Raw genomic sequence first — 20,008 nt, 5'->3', positions numbered from 1 at the left:
CTTCAATCAGTTGTACATTTGTATAGTGTGAACATGTGGCACTGAGAAAACAAGGCTGGAGCGTTAGAACATCAAATGGCCCTTGAGAAGCACAGAAACGTATGTATGTGAAGAGAATTACATGGAACATACAACCATGGGCTATCATGTGTCTTGGTGAAAAACAGTTTGTTAATCCTATCCATTCTAAGGACTAGAAGAACACAACTGTAGGTGGACCCACATACTCTTAATACAGAATTCGTGTTAAAAAGAACAAAAAAAATAATAAATAAATCACCAGGTAGCTTCAATAAAACTGGTTCGCTATCACTCATACAAATATAGACTGACACTAAAAGTTACTAAAAAAAAACAACTTCCCTTTACAGTGAATTCCTGTTCATGCACAAGATCACAAGCAGGGGTAATGTACATTGCCCCCATACAAGGGTTTTCGAGCCTTTCTGTAACAATGTATACTTCCAACTTCAAAAGGCATAGAGAAGATTCTGTTTGTTCCACCGGGTTTCCTCTAGAAGACCTTCTTTTCTGGAAGAACACCTCAGCAGATACTGTACCGAATCGAGCCACAACGGCAGAGCAGTGAGGCTGTGTGGTCCCATATTACTGGTCCATAGGGACGCCATGTGGTCTAAGGGCTTGTTCACATGACCGTGGTTTTGGTACGCATGCCAGCTGCATTTTTGCGGCTCGGGTGTGGACCCATTCACTTCAATGCGGCCGCAAAACATGCGGACAGCATTTCATGGCCCCGCAAAAATTATGAGGAATGTCCTATTCTTGTCCGTTTTGCGGACAAGAATAAGCATTTTTATAATGGGCCTCCTGTTCCGTTCTGCAAATTGCGGAAGGCACACGGGCGGCATCCGTGTTTTGCGGATCTGCAATTTACAGACTGTAAAACATGGCACGGTCGTGTGAACAAGCCCAAAAATATATAAAAATAACAAAAAAGAAAACAAATACACAATCTGCTAAAAAAAACTTCCCTGTCTGCCGCTGCACACATTTGACCAAACAGACCACAACATGCTAAGAGGAATATTCGGATTCAGAAATACATAAAAGATCCTTAAAGGGGTTCTCTGGGAATTAAGAAAATAAAATTACTGAAAATTCTTAAATATTACTTCATAATACATATATTCCCAAATACCTTTCATTAGTTATAATGGCTCGTTTTGTCTGGGCAACAATCAATTGGCCGCCGTCCTATAAGTACACACAAAACCTGTCCTAATCACACAGCAGGACAAGTTACTTCACAACCCTGAACTAAAGAGCTGCCTCATCCTTCTCTCTGCTAGTCAGGGATTATGATCCTGAAAACAGATGATAAAATCTTCAGCTAAATCTCTGTAGCAATGGCATTCATGAGGATGAAGTTAAGAGAGGAGGGTGCAGTGTGGTAATGAGCAGCAGCTCTTGTGTGCAGTTGCCATTACCACAGTCTGTCCTGTCCTTCCTCCCTGTACTTTATGAACCCCATTCCTACAGAGATTCAGCTAAAGTTCTCATCTGTATTCAGGACCATAATCCCTGACAAGTAGATCAGAGAGGAGGATGAGGCAGCTCTTTAGCTCAGTGCCCTGAAGTAGTAACTTGTCCTGCTGTGTGATTAGAACAGGTTTAGTGTGTACTATTAGGACGGCGGACATTTTAATTTCTCATAAGGCTACATGTACACATTTCTTTTGACAGCCATCAACAGCTGTTTTAAAAACTGTTGCAGTCTATGGGGCTATTCATGTGCCTCCCCCCCCCCCTTTAACAGCCAGTGAATAGTAGCCCTAAAAAATATAGGACATATCCTATTTTTGTCCGTTTTCACGGCCAAACGGACCTCACTGTAAACAATGGGACCGTTTTTAACGGCTGCTTAGACAGGAGTGCACCCTTCTAACATCCGTTAAAAAAGGGTACAGCCTTTTAGGGGTTAAATAAATAAATCACCTCATCCACTTGCATGCGAAAAGGCAGTTGCTCCTCTTGATTGTGAAGCATGGTGAGGTCATCACGCTTAGTGCAGGTCCTTCATAATCAAGAGAGGAGCGATTGCCTCTGCGCGTGCAAGTGGATGAGGCGAGTGATTTATTTATTTTTCTAAAAAGAAACAAGACAGCTGAGGACCACTATGGGGAACATTGGGGGACACTTTTACTGCTGGGCCACTATGGGGGACATTATTACTGCTGGGGGCCACTCTGTATACTGAGAGCACTGCAGGAGGTGGGATTTTATTAAAAAACAAAGAAAGTCATTTGTTTTATAACGGATGCAAAACGGCGATTAAAAACCAACCGATGGCCTGAAAATGGATGCTCACTGACAGCGTGTCTGTTTTCAATGGCCGGTTTTTTATGTGCATGTAGCCTAATGATTGCTCCCTAGACAAAACGAGCCATTATAACTAATGAAAGGTATTTGGGAATATATTTATAATAAAGTAATATCTTAGTATGTTCATTTTCTTACTTCCCTGAGAACCCCTTTAACGGGATACTCAAGTAAATACTGGTCTGTGCAAAAAATACTAGCTAGACAGTGGCAAATAGAATTAGGCCCAGCAACGGTTCCTATAGCCGACTGCCTACACTAGTGGAGCATTGCTTGTGCATGCTGATGATGTGTCACTAGCACTTACTGTCCAACTGCCAGAGGAATAACCGGATCGGCACTGCTAAATATGCTGCAGCCTGACTATTTTATAAGTCAGGGAAGTTGGCAGGTATCCTTTAATATATGGTGACTGATATTGGAACTGAACTGTTAATCTAAAAATGTAATTATTCTGTCTTTAAAAAAATAACTGAATAAATGATGTAAAGTTTCCATTACTCAGAAATAACCATAGTCGTGCCTAGTGATATATTAATAATACTAATGGCTATCAATCATTCTTATGATGCCAAAAGTAACTTTCTTAAGCCAAGAAGAAACAGCGCTGCTAATATGTACTTAACCCAGCAGGCACACACTCTGTATGGCAACACATGGCTTCCCACAGGTCTATACTATGGACACATAGGCCCTCTATTAACTCTATAAAAACACATTTGAAAAGCTGCAACGGGAAAAAAAAAAAAAAAAAAACATACATAGATCTAGGTCTTATTTTTCAACTAGAATAGGAGCAAAAGCAAATCTCTAGATAACTGAAAAGAACAATGATACATTTGGCTACAGGTGTCTACATTAATAACATACTGTATAAAACACTTACATTACTTATCTTTAGGCTGAGTTCACATCTGCATTAGAAATTCTGTTTTCTTGTGCCATCAAAGCAGAAGAAAAACGGAATTAAAGGTGTGACAGATCAGTCACACAATGGACACCATTGGAGCAGACTTACAATGGTGCCTGATTTTACCAGTAATAATAGAGCAGCATGCAGCACTAGTGTTCACCAGAGGCTCTGATCGGTACCTCCAATGCAGATGTGAGCAGAGCTGAACGAGGACCTGTCACTACAAAATACAATGCAATCTGCAGACAGTGTGTTACAGAGCAGGAGGAGCTGAGCAGATAGATACAGAATTTTACAGAAAAAGATTCAGTAAAACTTGTGATTTATACATTTATATCTTTAACTTAAGACCACCCTGCAGGCTCCACGCCTGTTCGGTCTCAGCAATAGGACCCCCACTCATCTCATAGTTATACCCTATGCTGTGGATAGGGAATAATGTTATATAACTGGAATACCCCTTTATGTTAAGAAAAGCAGAGCTATAAATTAATAAAATTACAGAATCGTTTCCTACAAAACGATATATCTGCTCAGCGCCTCCTGCTCTATAACATGCTGCCTGCAGAATACTTTGCATTTTGTGCTGACAGGTTCTCTTTAAGGGGTTGTCTGGGCTACAGATATTGATAACTTCTCCTCCAACACCCCACCGATCAGCTGTTTACGGCAGACGCAGCGCAGGGGATTATACAGGGCATGAGCTGGAAGCAGACAGATCCATACGCTGTGTAGTGGCTGTGCCGGGGTACTGCAGCTCCCATTCTAGTGAATGCAGCCGAGTGAGCTGCAGTGTTCTGGAGCTGGAAACGACCCAGGGCCAGATTTATCATTAGCTCAAGTCAAAATAATGGAGTGAAAAAGTCGCAAATGTTTGTGCAATCGCTAAAACTGCACAAAAATGTGCGACTTATTGGCTCTGCGCCATGCCCGCCAGTTTTCTGAAAGTGGGCGTGTTTTCTTATGTAAATGAACCTCTAGACAGATTTACTATTGCGACAATTTAAAAAGTCACACAAAAATTGCGCAATTTCACTCCAGTGAAGATCATGCTTATCTTATGCGACTTCTTTGTAAAGACGTGCGACTTTTGTAAAGCCGCTTACCGAAGAATAAACTGCTACCGTCAAACCACATTTATCACAGTATTAAAGGACCATTAATAGATCTGACTTGGCCAAAAGTGACTTTGGGCAAATGTAAAAGTGGAGTAAGATGTAAGTGTAATGATAAATCTGGCCCAGTGTGTACAGAGTCGTCCGCTTCCAGCTCCACACACTGTAGTACAGTTTCCGGCACCAAGGCTACTCTAAACAGCTGATTAGTGGGGGTGCCCAGTGCCGGACCCCCACAGATCTTATAATGATTACATAATCTGAGTATAGGTCATCAATACTGTATCTGTAGCCTGGACAACCCCTTTACATAGCGGCAACACATTCAGTCTCCCTCCCCAGAATCTTACAAACAACAATCTAAATAAAGGGAAAGTATTGTCTGAAAACACATCACATGCAGATATGTAAAAGGGAAAAAAATGGCAAGTACTAAAACCATGAAGCAGAAACACACACAAATGAAAAAAGGCCCCCAGTCATGCAGGTCCAATGATACGGAATGTTAGATATACGGACAAAGAGGATGGACTCTACGAATGGAAGGAATGGAAAGAAAACACTGAAGAGAAAATGCCATGCACAGAAAGACAGATGTCTAGGAATATGACTTCTGATGATGCAAAACGCAAATGATATCCAAGTGCTCGCAGTAAAAAAAGTGCGAGCGAGTTAGGAAAAAAAATAAAATAAAAATTGAGGAAGAAAAGGAAACAAAAAATATGCTACACGTAATAACTGACATGTAACATCATTTTAAGGTGTCGTGTAGCAACTTCAAAAAAATTGGAAAGTCATATTTCAAAACAATGGTGCTCTGTCTGGTCTGTACCTTTTCTATTGCCATATATGAGTCGTTCTTCAGATGGAGAGTCCAGAAAAAAAGGAAGTGAATGATGAAGAAATAGGTGAGTGAGACAAATAAAAATAAAAAAATAAAATAAAAAAAAGATATTTTACTCGGCAGCAGCAAGAATGAGGGTGGACTGGCAAAAAAGAAAAGGAAGAAAAAAAAGGAAGAGGAAAGCTGCAATTCTGGGACTCTTGATAACGGTGGCAAAATATACAAATATTGTGTTTGATGCAGGACACAAGTATCTTTAGGTAATTAACCCCTCCATGGCCACTGAGCCATCAACGTGCTGTTATACATGTCGCTAGACTTTAGCAGTGGGGTTAAGTGGACAATATCTACAATATCTAATAAAAGTACAGCTATGGAGGCAGTATAAGGTTAAGAACTTAACATGCCATCAGCAGCACAAGATTTCGGATCACGGGATAATATTTACAAAAAAAAAAAAAAAAAAAAGGCACCCAGTGTGTTTCTGTCAACCATCCTGCGTCACTTGCCTGCTATTGTAATATGTAAAAGTAGAGGGCAGACTGTGGGGCATAAGTGATGGAAAGGAAAAAAGGCTACTGTGCTGTGATGAAATGGTTACTAACGATGCAAATACCTATTCAATGGGAATGCAGATAACAGTACAATGATCACAAAGCGGATAAGCAAAAGGTGGTAGCACAAGGGAATAGGATATGCATAATACTCCAGCACAGCAAGTCAAGCAGGCATTTGTGGTTTACAATACTGTACCAAAAAAGTGGGAATGTATTACAGACAGAGAGGGGCTGAACCGCGTACAGCATTTCAGGCACTGGTTCGCCAAGAGAAACGAAATCCAGCTGAAGACATTTTTCAATGGTTTTCTATATCCATCAGAATGAACGCCGATTCACTCTACAGTTCGGCAGATTAGCCTGGGCACATAGATTTATACCATGATCCGAAGTTTAGACAGAGAGGTTAAGCTAGTTACAGTAAACGATAGCGGAAAAACGGGAACATCGTAATGATCACATTCTCCCCTTCTTCATAAAAATAAAAAGTTAAAAATAAAGACCCAAATACTGATGGCATAAAAGGAGGATTCCAAAAGAAATGACATCACAAACAAAACCTTTACACTTGTGAATTATACAATTGTGTAATGGGCAACAAAAAAACGGAAATTAAATAGTTGTGGGAAATTAATTCAGAAATGAAGGAAACATCGTTATAACTGTGGATGTAACAGATCAGTTTATATGTGAGGACAGTAATCATTAGCGTTATTCTATTGCTAAGACTTGAGGTTCTTTTCACATCACAATAAGAGTCAGGTGCAGGTACATCGGGGGGAACATCTCTTACAGGCGCCCAGAGTATATTTAAAGGGGTTTTCTGAGACCTTTATACTGATGACCTATTCTCAGGATAGGTCATCAGTATCTGATCATTGGGGGTCCGACTCCCGGGACCCCAGGCTATCACCTGTTTGAGAGGGCACCAGCGCTCCCGGTAATGCTGCGGCCTTCTCCAGCTTTCCCTAGGCTGTGTGACATCACATTCCTAGGCACAGGTCAGCCCCATAGAAGTGAATGGGGCTCAGCTTTACAGCCGCTATACAATGTAGACAAGTCCATGACGAAGAAAGAAAAAAGAAAAAAAAGAAAAGGGAAATACCACTACATGGCTGGGGTCGTTTACATTGGCCCTATTCCGTATTTCTGTAGTGTGTCTTAAAATGTTGGTTTGCAGTTTTTATACGTTATTGTGCCTCAATTTAGGTGCAAGTGGCGTTTACATAATGGGGATGGCATGGGAGGGGCCGTCGGTGCATTTACCATCATTTACGCCAGTTTACCGCCAATAATGATAATGGAAATTTACACCTGTAACAAGTTGGCAGAGATTTCAAATCTAAGCACTGACTGGGTGACCTTCTCCTCCTAGTCAATTAAGGCCTCTTTCACACGGGCGTCATGTTTTTGGCCCGGAAAAGATGCGGGGGCGTTGTGGGAAAATGCGTGATTTTTCCGCGCAAGTGCAAAACATTGTAATGCGTTTTGCACGCGCGTGAGAAAAAGCAGCATGTTTGGTACCCAGACCCGAACTTCTGTGAAGAACTTTGGGTTAGGTGTTGTGTAGATTTTATGATTTTCCCTTATAACACGGTTATAAGGGAAAGTAATAGCATTCTTAATACAGAATGCTTAGTACAATAGGGCTGGAGGGGTTAAAAAAATAAATAAAAATTTAACTCCCCTTAATCCACTTGCTCGCGCAGCCCGGCTTCTCTTCAGTCTTCTTCTTTGAGGAATAAGACTTTTGATGCGCTCATCACATGGTCCATCACATGATCCATCACCATGGTGACGGATCATGTGACGGACCGTGTGATGACCGCAGTGACGTCACCACAGGTCTTTTTACTGTGCACAGCAAAGATGAAGACTGAAGAGAAGCCGGGCTGCGCGAGCAAGTCGATTAAGGTGAGTTAAATTATTATTATTATATTTTTTTTTAACCCCTCCAGCCCTATTTTACTATGCATTCTGTATTAAGAATGCTATTATTTTCCCTTATAACCATTCACTTCTATGGGGCCTGCGTTGCGTGGAAAACGCACAAAGAGGAGCATGCTGCGATTTTCACGCAACGCACAAGTGATGCGTGAAAATCACCGCTCATGTGCACAGCCCCATAGAAATGAATGGGTCCAGATTCGGTGCGGGTGCAATGCGTTCACCTCACGCATTGCACCCGCGCGGAAATCTCGCCCGTGTGAAATGGGCCTAAGAGCATACTCTGGCAGGACAGGGGATATCAAGACTGGTGTAGGAATGCCAGTCCCGATAATTGACCACTGGTGTTTTTTTTATTTTATTATAGTATATTAGTTTAATCTACTATGATAATTTCATACAGAAGAGAAAAAAAAGAAAGAAAAATTATATGAATGTATCCATACAGTATCCAACCAAGGCCTTTTGGCCTGTGGTAGGCCGATATATGCCAGCAGCTTTTCCCACGTACATACTAAACACAGGCTCTGAATGTGATGTGACAAGAGCCTACGGGAGGGGTCTCCACTACTGCAGCTTCTGGCCTTGTACAATAAGGTCTCCATTGGCGTCCTGTGCAGGCAAATCAATATATCGGGGTGGACACCTTCAAGCAGACTTTCATTTTTATTTTTTAGCTGCCAAACAAAAGAAACCTAAAAGGGGTATTCAACAGGATATGCTATAAATGTCTGACATGTGCAGGTCTCATCTTTAGAACCCGCATCTGTATCAAGAACACGGACCCAAACTTGTGGCCGCTGTGAACACAGAGAAGGCAATGCCAAGGCAACACATGCCTGGCTATATTGGCTACTAAGCTCCTGCGATATCTGCAATGGGGACATAGCACTTCTATTTTGTTACCATATTTCCTATGCATGGAATCTAAGGATTTCATTCAGCAGAGACCAGAAGCAGCAACAGTGGAAGACACTTCTATTCATGAAACTTTTAGATCTAGTGCAATGGATCTTAACAGAAAGAAAACTAAATGCAGGTTTTGAATATCTTATTTCCATTTTATCTACATTACAAAAGGAAATGAGTAAGGCCTCTTTCACACTTGCGTTGTCCGGATCCGTCGTGCACTCCATTTGCCGGAGGTGCCCGCTGGATCCGTAACACCGCAAGTGAACTGAAAGCATTTGAAGACGGATCAGTCTTCAAAATACGTTCAGTGTTACTATGGCACCCAGGACGCTATTAAAGTTCTGGCTGCCATAGTAGTAGTGGGGAGCGGGGGAGCAGTATACTTACCGTCCGTGCGGCTCCCGGGGCGCTCCAGAATGACGTCACTCTGAAGCGCCCCGGGAGCCGCATGGACAATAAGTATACTGCTCCCCCGCTCCCCACTACACTTTACCATGGCAAACAGGACTTTAGCGTCCTGGCAGCCATGGTAACCATTCAGAAAAAGCTAAACGTCGGATACGGTAATGCGCCGAAACGACGTTTAGCTTAAGGCCGGATCCGGATTAATGCCTTTCAATGGGCATTAATTCCGGATCCGGCCTTGCGGCAAGTGTTCAGGATTTTTGACCGGAGCAAAAAGCGCAGCATGCTGTGGTATTTTCTCCGGCCAAAAAACGTTCCGGTCCTGAACTGAAGACATCCTGATGCATCCTGAACGGATTTCTCTCCATTCAGAATGCATTGGGATAATCCGGATTTTTCCGGCATAGAGCCCCAACGACGGAACTCTATGCCGGAACAGAACAACGCAAGTGTGAAAGAGCCCTAAGAGCGATCATTTACAACAATACTACAACTTCTTGAAAATTATTTTGCACTTCTACAGCACGATCTACTCATATGTTGCTTCGTGTTATATCAAAGTCATTTCGTCATAAGGCAGATTACACAGAGGGAGTTCTATGAGCTGGGACCCTCACAGTTCCCTTCCTGCCAGACCAGGCCTTGCTGCTCAAGCACTTTTTTTTTTTATAATCTCATTCGAAAAGACATAAGGGGTTATCCGGGAATTTATATTAATGGGGTCATCAATATCAGATCAGTGGGGGTCCAACACCTAGGACCCCCACTGTTCAGCTATTCGAAGAGGCCGACTCTCTTCCTAGGCCATTTGATAACACCGTACATTGGTCACGTGGCCATGGTGCAGCTTAGTCCCATTGATATGGATGGGGGCGGAGCTGCAATACCCAGCACAGACGCTCTGCAATGTACGGCGCTGTGTTTGGAAAGCTGCCAGGAGCTTCTGCGAGCATAGCGACTTCCTGAAACAGCTGAACAGTGGGGGTGCCGGGAACTCGGACCCCCGTCAATGTCATAATGATGACCTATCCTGAGGATAGGTCATCATTATCAATTCCTGGATAACCCATTTAATTTTTCCCCTTGTTATATGCGGGGTGAGGTATGTTTTTGGGGGTACATATACATTACTGTTAAGTTTTGTTAACTCATTCTGGGGGAAACTGAAATTCTGACAATCCTTTTTAGAGTTATACATTTAAATTTATGGGACTGTACAGAAATGCAAAAAGTGCATTGTTTTTCTTTAAGTTTTACTACTACTTGCCCAACAAAAATACTTTTCTAAAAAAAGATTGTTTCTAGGTTGCCATACTCTAAGAGCCATAACTATTTTTATTTTCTTATAGGATGCAACTGTGTAAGGGCTTATTTTTTACGAGGTAAGTTGACATTTTTATTGGTACCATTTTGGGGGATCATACGACTATTCGATAACTTTAAAGCTGTTTTGAAAACTAGGAAGAGGAGAAAAGGACACAGCGCAACAAACCTACAAATTTTATAACTAACACAGCTAAAAGTTTCAATGTGGAAATCACATTTCAATCAGGCAATACACCTAATATAAGTCTGATGAAGATAGGGCTGAAACGATTCATCGATTTAATCGATGTAATCGAGGCAAAAAAATCCTCGATGCAGTTTTTCTGCATCGAGGATTCGTTTAAATCACATGACCACGGAGCGTGAGTGAAATTAAGCTTCTCACTCACCGCTCTGTGGCCTCCCGTCGGCACCGCGCTGCAGGACCTTGCGTTCACACATCGTCAGCGCGCTGGCTGATGCTGTGTGTGACGTCAGGTCCCCAGTGCATGCTGGGATGAAGACGTGTCTCCTGCGGACTCCGTGTGTCGGCGCACTCTGCACTGAAAGGTAAGTATAAAGTTAGCAGAGGCACGGGGGGGGGGGGCTGGTAAATTGGTGGCACCTGTGATTTGGCATGGGCTGGGGAAAACGGGGGCACCTGTGATTTGGCATGGGGAAATGTGGGCAGCTGTGGTTTGGCGTGTATAAAGTTATTGGCGTTAGAGGGGTTAATGGGAGCACCTATGATTTGCCATGTATAAAAGTATTGGGGGGAGGGGAAGAGGGGTTAATGGGGGCACCTGTGATTAGGCACTCGGAAGGTTGATCTGGGGGAGTGGGGGACATGGTGGATGGCATGAAGGCACTGGGAAAGGGGGACATCATGGCAATCTGGATGGAGGGGCTGATGGCAGTGCCATCATGGGGGCACTAGGGGACATGGCATGGAGGGGCTGCTGATCTGATGGCACTGGGGGACATGGTGGATGGCATAGGAGGCACTGAGGAAGGGGGACATCATGGCAATCTGGATGGCATGGAGGGGCTGATGGCAGTGCCATCATGGGGGCACTGGGGGACATGGCATGGAGGGGCTGTTGATCTGATGACACTGGGGGAGTGGGGGACATGGTGGATGGCATAGAGGCACTGGGGAAGGGGGATATCATGGCAATCTGGATGGAGGGGCTAATGGCAGTGCCATCATTGGGGCACTGGGGAACATGGCATGGAGGCTGAACTGATGGCACTGGGAAAGGGGGACATTTTTATAAAGCAATACATTATTTTAAGAATGTTTATCTTATTAGATTACTCGATTAATCGTAAAAAATAATCGATATAATACTCGATTACTTAAATAATCGTTTACTGCAGCCCTAGATGAAGATGTGGGGACCGTGTGTTTCAATAAATTTCTTCCATTAACTTCTACCATATTCCAGTTGGCTCTGCTGGCCTATTTAATTTCCACTACTTTAATCCATTTTTTGCTGGGATGAAGAAAAAAAAAATGCGAAAATCACAGCAATTCTGGCATAAAGGGATCATTATATAATAATTCACATAATACAGCTTTTTATGGGGGGAAACTAACTTTCTAACTTTAATTTTTTTTGTCCCATTTTTAGGAGCTTGATCACTCATATTCCACACTGCAATATACTGCAGTCTATTACGTCTATCAGTTCTATACTGACAGGAATTCTATTAAACTCTGAATCCGTCTTGGTCTAAATAGGCATGTATACATGAGAGACCTGGGGGCCACTGTTAGACTCCCAGGTCTAATAGCAACCATTACTTTCAGCGATTGTGGGGGGGGGGGGGGCACCATTGACAGACCCTTGACTCCAACGATAAAGGTCTAAAAATTAGCCTTGAGGTAACAGTTAAAAGGGTTTTCTGAGATTTTCATACTGATTACCTATTCTCAGGATAGGTCACCTGTGTCTCATCAGTGGGATTCTGACACCCGAGACCCCCGCCAATCAGATGTTTTGAGAAGGCACCGGTGCTCCTGTAAGCGCAGCTGCCTTCTCAAAACTCACTAAGCACCGTGTCGTACATAGTATCGTGGTTGTGCTTGGTGTTGTTGCTCCTAGGCCACGTGAATGGTGAACATGACGTCACTGGCTTAGGAAAATAATAATAATAATAATAATAATAAATATTTAATTATATAGCACCACCATATTCCACAGCGCTTTAAAAATTCATAGGGTTCATGTACAAAACAAAAGTAACTGACTAATATACAACTGAAACACTAGGCGTCAGGGCCCCGCTCGCAAGAGCTTACAATCTATGAGGAATTGAGGGTGACACATAAAAGGTAGTTGATTGTGATAAGTAGGATTTGAGCCATTATTGAACTGACAGGAGTGGTGCCGGACGATCTGCTTCGGGTTTAGGACTGCTAGAGGATCGGGTTTAGGCCAGAGGAGTTGGTGGGGGAAAGGTTTAGTCGGGGAATAGTCAGTTTAGGTAGCTTGATAAGCCTGCCTGAAAAGATGTGTTTTTAAAGGGCTTCTGTCACCCCACTAAACTGCTTTTTTTTTTTGGTTACTTATAATCCCTATACTGCGATTTATGCATACATACTGTAATTAATCATTTTGGTTCAGCAGATTCTGTTAAAAACGTACTTTTAAAATATGCAAAATTACCTTGCTACCAGCAAGTAGGGCGGCTACTTGCTGGTAGCAGCTAGGGATCGACCGATATTGATTTTTTAGGGCCGATACCGATAATTTGTGAACTTTCAGGCCGATAGCCGATAATTTATACCGATATTCTGGGAATTTTCATTTTTGAGAAAAAAAAAAAATTCCTACACAAATCTGCTGAAAATTAATATGTTTATTGTTAATGTGTATTTTTTTTGTTTATTGTTAATGTGTATTTTTTTTTTATAAATCTTTTTCATTTATACTTAATATTTTTGTGTTTTTTTTTTACTAACTTTTAACCCCCTTAGGGACTAGAACCCTTGTCCTATTAACCCTGATAGAGCTCTATCAGGGTGAATAGGATCTCACACTGTCCCTGCTGCTCTATGCTTTGTGCACACAGCAGCATGGAGCTGAACATGGCAGCCAGGGCTTCAATAGCGTCCTGGCTGCCATGGCAACCGATCGGAGCCCCAGGCTTACACAGCTGGGGCTCCGATCGGAGGAGCAGGGGAGAGGGGATCCTGTGGCCACTGCCACCAATGATTAATACTGGGTTGGGGGGGGGGGGCGCACTGCGCCACCAATGTTTTTACTATTGGCCGGGATTTGGACGGGGGTGGGGGGCGCACTGCGCCACCAATGATTAATACTGGGGGGCTTGGGGGGGCGCACTGCGCCACCAATGAAGATAAGTCTATCGATCATTCATATACAGGAGGCGGGAGCTGGCTGCAGAATCACATAGCCAGCTCCCAACCTCTATCAGCGGTAGCTGCTATCCGCGGCACCTGAGGAGTTAACTACCGCGGACCGCAGCTATCGCTCATAGAGGTCGGGAGCCGGCTATGTGATTCTGCAACCAGCTCCCGCCTCCTGTATATGAATGAATGAGAGGCTTATCTTCATTGGTGGCGCAGCGGCCACAGCCCCTCCCCTCCTCTTATGTTCTATCCCCTCATTGGCGGCAGCGGCAGCAGCAGCACAGGGGGAGGAGACACTGCTTCCTTCTCCCCTGTGCTGCGGAGGGAACACAGAACGCGCTGAGAGCAGCGCGTTCTGTGTTCCCCATACGTTATCGGTATATCGGCAAAATAGATGCCGATACCGATAACGTTCAAAATCCTCAATATCGGCCGATAATATCGGCCAAACCGATAATCGGTCGATCCCTAGTAGCAGCCGCATCCTCCTATCCTAAAGACGCCCCCTCCGCATGTTGATTGACAGGGCCAGCGAACGGGATCTTTCTCTGCTGGCCCTGTTTGCATTCAAAATCTGGCGCCTGCGCCGTACCTGTCTTCAGTCGGCGCAGGCGCACTGAGAGGAGGACGCTCGCTCGGCCGCTCCTTCCTCAATGCGCCTGCGCCGGGTGTAGATGTGACGTCATCGGCGCAGGCGCATTGAGGATGGAGTGGCCGAGCGAGCATCCGCCTATCAGTGCGCCTGTGCCGACTGAATACCGTTAAGGTGCAGGCAAGACAGGACCAGCCAGAGGACGATCCCGCCCGCTGGCCCTGTCAATCAACATGCGGAGGGGGCGTCTTTAGGATAGGAGGATGCGGCTGCTACCAGCAAGTAGCCGCCCTACTTGCTGGTAGCAAGGTAATTTGCATATTTTAAAAGTATGTTTTTAACAGAATCTACTGAACCAAAATGATTAATTACAGTATGTATGCATAAATCGCAGTATAGGGATTATAAGTAACCAAAAAAAAAAAAACTGTTTAGTGGGGTGACAGAAGCCCTTTAAGGCACGTTTGAAGGTGAAGAAGTTGTGAATTGACCTAGTATTCTGGGGCAGAGTATTCCAGAGAGTAGGTGCAGCTCGAGAAAAAAAGTCTTGAAGACTGGAGTGAGAGGTACAAATTATGGAGGTTATTAATCTTAGGTCGCTAACAGAACGGAGAGCACGAGTAGGGTGGTAGATGGAGATGTATGGAGGTGCAGCACTGTGGAGAGCTTTGTGGGTGAGGGAGAGAAGTTTGAATTGTATTCTGTGGTGGATGGGCAACCAGTGAAGTGACTGGCACAGACTAGGGGCATCAGTGTAGCGGTTGGATGGATAGATGAGCCTGGCTGCAGCATTTAGGACAGACTGAAGGGGGGAGAGTTTAGCGAGAGGGAGACCGATTAGTAATTGCAGTAGTCAAGACGAGAATGAATCAAGGCAACAACAAGAGTTTTTGCCGTTTCCACCCTAAGAAAAGGGGGGATTCTGTCGATATTCTTGAGGTGCAGATGACAACAGCGTGTAAGTGATTAAATATGATGAACAAAGGAGAGATCAGAGTCAAATGTGGCCCCAAGACAGCGGGCATGTTGCACAGGAGTTATGATCATGTTGCAGACCGAAATTGAAATATCAAGTTTAGGTGATTTAGTAGATGGGGGAAAGACAAGAGGTTCAGTTTGAGAGGTTCAGTTTTAGATACAGAGAGGACATGATGTTAGAGACAGCTGCCAGAAAATTACTGGTGTTTTGGAGTAAAGCAGGGGTGATTTCAGGGGACGAAGTGTATAGTTGGGTGTCGTCAGCATAGAGATGGTATTGAAAGCCAAATCTACTGATAGTCTGTCCGATCACCATCAAGAGGAAGAGAAGAAAAGCCAACGAATGATACACTAAATGAGCGGCCAGAGAGATAGGGAGAGAACCAAGTGAGAGCAATGTCCTTAAGGCCCCTTTCACACGACCGTGAGGGATTAGGTCCAGATGCGTTCAGTGAAACTCGCACCATTTTGCAAGCAAGTTCAATCAATTTTGTCAGCGATTGCGTTCAGTTGTTTTTTCCATGCAGGTGCAATGCGTTTTGATGCGTTTTTCACACACGTGATAAAAAAACAGAAGGTTTACAAACAACATCTCTTAGCAACCATCAGTGAAAAACGCACTGCATCCGCACTTGCTTGCGGATGCAATGCGTTTTTCACTGAAGCGCCATTCACTTCTATGGGGCCAGGGCTGCGTGAAAAACGCAGAATATAGAACATGCTGCGTTTTCACACAACGCAGAACTAATGCATGAAAAAAAAAAAAACACTCATGTACACAGACCCATTGAAATGAATAAGTCAGGATTCAGTGTGGGTGCTATGTGTAGACGTCACGCATTGCGCCCGTGCAGAAAACTCACTCATGTGAAAGGGGCCTTAGGCCAATTGAGTGGAGCATGGTGAGGAGGAGTTTATGGTCTACGGTATCAAACGCTGCAGAGAGATCCAGCAGAATCAGTAGAGAATAATCACCATTTCTTTTTGCTGTTAGATCGTTAGACATTTTAGTAATGGCAGTTTCTATACAGTGAAGAGGGTGAAAGGCAGATTGTAAGTAGGGTTGTTGCGATAACAAAATTTTGATTCGGTTTCGATACCATAAAGTATTGCTATACTCTACCATGCAAAAATAATAATAAAACGTCAAAAAAGCCACGTGCATTCCGCATTTTATGGAACGTCTGGCCCATAATTGAACAGTCCTACAAAAAATAAAAAAATGCAAATCGCGTGGTTTTTATTTATTTATTTTTCTGTTACGGCGTTAACTGCATAGATTTTTTTTATATTTTGATAGTTTGGACTTTTCAGACGTGGCAATATGTAATATGTTTATTTATTGTTTATATATTATATATGTAAAATTGGGAAAGGGGGCGATTTATACTTAATATTTTGGCGTGTTTTTTTTTTTTTTTTTACTTTTTATTTAAAAAACATTTCCCCCCCCTTAGGGGCTAGAACCTGGAATATTTTAATCCCTTGTCCTATTCTTTTAATCCCTTGTCCAATTCACCCTGATAGAGCTCTATTGTGAATAGGACTCACACTCTCCCTGCTGCCCTGTGCATAGTACACACAGCAGCAGGTAGATTACCATGGCAGCCAGGGCTTCAGTAGCGTCCTGGCTGCCATGGTAACCGATCGGATCCCCAGGATTACACACTGGGGGGGGGGGGGTGCACTGCGCCACCAATGATAATTAACCTTTATTACAGATACAGGAGGCGGGTGCTGGCCTCTGACAGGGCACTGCGATCAGTGCCTGTTAACCCCTCAGGTGCCGGCTATGTGATTCTGCCGCTGGCACCCGCCTCCTGTATCTGTATTAAAGGTTAATTATCATTGGTGGCGCAGTGGCCAGGCCGGGTACCTGCTATGCTGGCTGCTTGACTCTGGGGCTCGGGCTGATGCTGGGGAGGACACAAACCACTCAGGAGGAGGAGGCTGCCGTTCGCTGAGCTCACTAGCTCAGACGGCGCATCAGTTTATTACCTCCCCCGTCCCGCCTCCTGCTTTAATTAGCCACACATTCATTGGTGGCAGTGGTGCGGGCAGCTTCAGAGCCTGCTTACCTCATTGGGCTCAGTGGCGGCCGTGTCATAGGAGGGAGGGATTCCCTGCCTCCTTCTCCACTGTCTGGCCGGATAGAACATAGCACGAGCCGAGCGCCATGTTCTCTCATAAGAGGAGATACTAGACTGTGCAGTAGCGCAGCCTAGTATCGAAAAAATGAACATCCCGGTACCAAATCGATACTGGCATAAAAGCCAACCCTAATTGTAAGGGGTCAAGAAGAGAGTTTGCAAAGAGATAGCCAATTAAGCGAGAGTAGACAAGACGTTCAAGGAGTTTAGGGATGAAGGGGAGGTTAAAAACAGGTCGGTAGTTAGCAGCACAGGTCGGGTCAATAGATGGTTTCTTTAGTAGTGGGGTGATAATACAGTGTTTGAAAGAGGAGGGAAAGATACCAGAAGAGAGAGAGGTTAAAAATTGTAGTTAGGTGAGTGATGACAGCCGGGGAGAGGGAATGGAGGAGGTGTGATGGAATAGGATCACTGCTACAGGTCGTGGGTCGAGAAGAATAGAGAAGCCTGGAGACTTCTTCCTCTGTTATAGGGTCAAAAGAGGTGAGAGAGCATGTGGAGGAATGGGAGGAAGGAGGATTGAAATTATTTGGGCACTGGGAGATTACTTCCTGCCGGATACTGCCAATCTTGTCTCTGAAGTAAGTGGCCATGCCATCAGCGCAGAGGTCAGCGACAGGTTTGGGAACTTTAGGGCTTAGAAGGGAATGAAAAGTGTCAGAGTTGTTTTGGGTTATTTGAGAGAGGAGATGAGAGAGGTGAAGTACTTTTGTTTGGCAATGTTGAGAGCCGAATTGTAGGTTTTGAGCATAAAACTTTATAGTGGAGGAAGTCTGCTGATATTCACGATTTTCTCCATAAGCGTTCTGCACATCTGGAGCAGCGCTGGAGAAAACGTGTTTCAGATGTGAACCAGGGTTGCCATGTTCTATGTTGGGAGGGACAGATTGATATCTGGGCAACTTCATCTACGGTGGTTTTGAGGGTCTGGTTGTAATGATTGGCAGCCAAGTCTGGACCGGGAGGGAAGTTATTGGGGTAAGAGCTAATTGTAGGGTGTTAATAAGTTGCTGGTGTTTAATGTTGTGTAGGTTTCTGTAAGTGTGAAAAGTAGGATTGCCATGAGAAAAGTGAGAGGTCTTTATGGTAAATGAAAGAAGATGGTCAGAAAGTGGGAAGGATAAGTTACTAAAGTTTGAGACTGAGCAATGACGGAAGAAGACTAGATCAAGTATATTGCCCTGTTCATGAGTGGCAGAGGAAGTAATTGTGATAGGCCAAGAGAGGAGGTGAAAGAAAGAAAGAAAGAAAGAAAGAAAGAAAGAGAGTGGCTGATGGGGAGATATTATCATCAATGGGGATATTAAAAACACCCATAACAAGAGTTGGTGATTCAGAAGATAGCAAGTGAGGAAGGCAAGCTGCAAAGTGATCCAGAAATTGGTGGGGGGAGCCTGGGGGAACGATAGACAACTGCAACTCTCAGGGAAAATGGATGGAAGAGTCTAATGGTGTGAACCTCAAAAGAGGGGAATGACCTGAAATGTGCACTGTGGAGAAAGTAGTATGCCTACTCCTCCACCGTGCCTGTCATCGGGTCTGGTGGTATGGGAGAAATGAAAAGCAGAGTAGGCCACGACACTACCGAACAGCTGATTCGCGGGGGTCCCGGGTGTAGGACCCCCAGGATCAGATACTAATGACCTATCCTGAGGATAAGTCATCAGTATTAAAATGTCAGAAAACCTTTTTAACAAAAACCCTTGCATGTTAACGCCAAAACACGCCATCACTTTATGATGCTCCCTGTTTTTCCCTGCACAGCTAGGACCCAGCCACCTGATGGAGCGGTAAACTCGCGCTGTGTCCTGTCATTCTCAGAATGGGTGAAGGTCCCAGAGGTTAGACCCCCACCTATCATAAAATGAAATGGAGTCTGCTCGTTTACAGTGTAAAGAATTCTCAGATCACATACTCCCAATGCGGTGATATTCTGATATAACTAAATGACATGTTTTTGGAAATTCTCTCTTCAACCGAAGTTTTCATTCTATTCACATTCACAAACGGACACAAAGACACCAGAGAATGAATGTCTCATGATTTTCTATTGGCTTGAAATGTTAGGCTCCAGGCAAACTCCACCTGCACTTCAGTAAATGCTACTGTGATCATCAGGGACGCCCTTTTTTCATGGTTACAGTTTTGTTTTATATGATGAGAATTTGCAACACAAGACAGAAAGGCTCCTTTAAAAAAAAAGTTAAATAAATAATCAACTAGGAATATGACAAAGTTCCTACCGTCAAATTGGTCTTCTCCTTCAGTCATTAACTCATCATCTGAGCAAATACTCAGAACATTCACAAGCATCTCTGTTACTGTTGAAAGAGGATAAAATGTAAACTGCCTAAGTAGTAAAGGAAGCTTTTAATACATTATGTCAACGTTGTTTTATTGTGATGAACTCTGCTTTGTGCACTTCAATTATTCCTCCAAGAAATCAACAAATTGACAACTGGATATTACCCATACAGTTGTCAAAAGGGGGTGTGTCCCTACAGTCGGACACTACGCAACCACTACGTGTTGACAATGACAGACGGCAGAGACACACCCCTTTGACAATGG

At 43.8% G+C, this 20,008-nt stretch overlaps 1 protein-coding gene across 7 annotated transcripts in view; it reads right to left on the bottom strand.

Moving 5' to 3' along the window:
* The window catches only part of PPP3CB (protein phosphatase 3 catalytic subunit beta), an 81,699-nt gene that overhangs the window by 13,912 nt on the left and 47,779 nt on the right, over positions 1-20,008 (bottom strand). For 4 of the 7 annotated variants that reach the window (XM_040438773.1, XM_040438777.1, XM_040438774.1 and 1 more), the window contains exon 10: positions 19,681-19,758. In XM_040438773.1, coding sequence (XP_040294707.1) covers positions 19,681-19,758 — 78 coding nt within the window. Of the gene's footprint in view, positions 1-5,200; positions 5,228-19,680; positions 19,759-20,008 lie in introns of all 7 variants that reach the window. The other 3 variants (XM_040438772.1, XM_040438775.1, XM_040438776.1) reach the window with 1 other exon arrangement.

This window comes from Bufo bufo, chromosome 6 (genome assembly GCF_905171765.1).
Source record: "Bufo bufo chromosome 6, aBufBuf1.1, whole genome shotgun sequence".
In the NCBI taxonomy this organism is placed as follows: Eukaryota; Metazoa; Chordata; class Amphibia; order Anura; family Bufonidae; genus Bufo; species Bufo bufo.
This window is presented reverse-complemented; position numbering and strand designations above follow the sequence as displayed.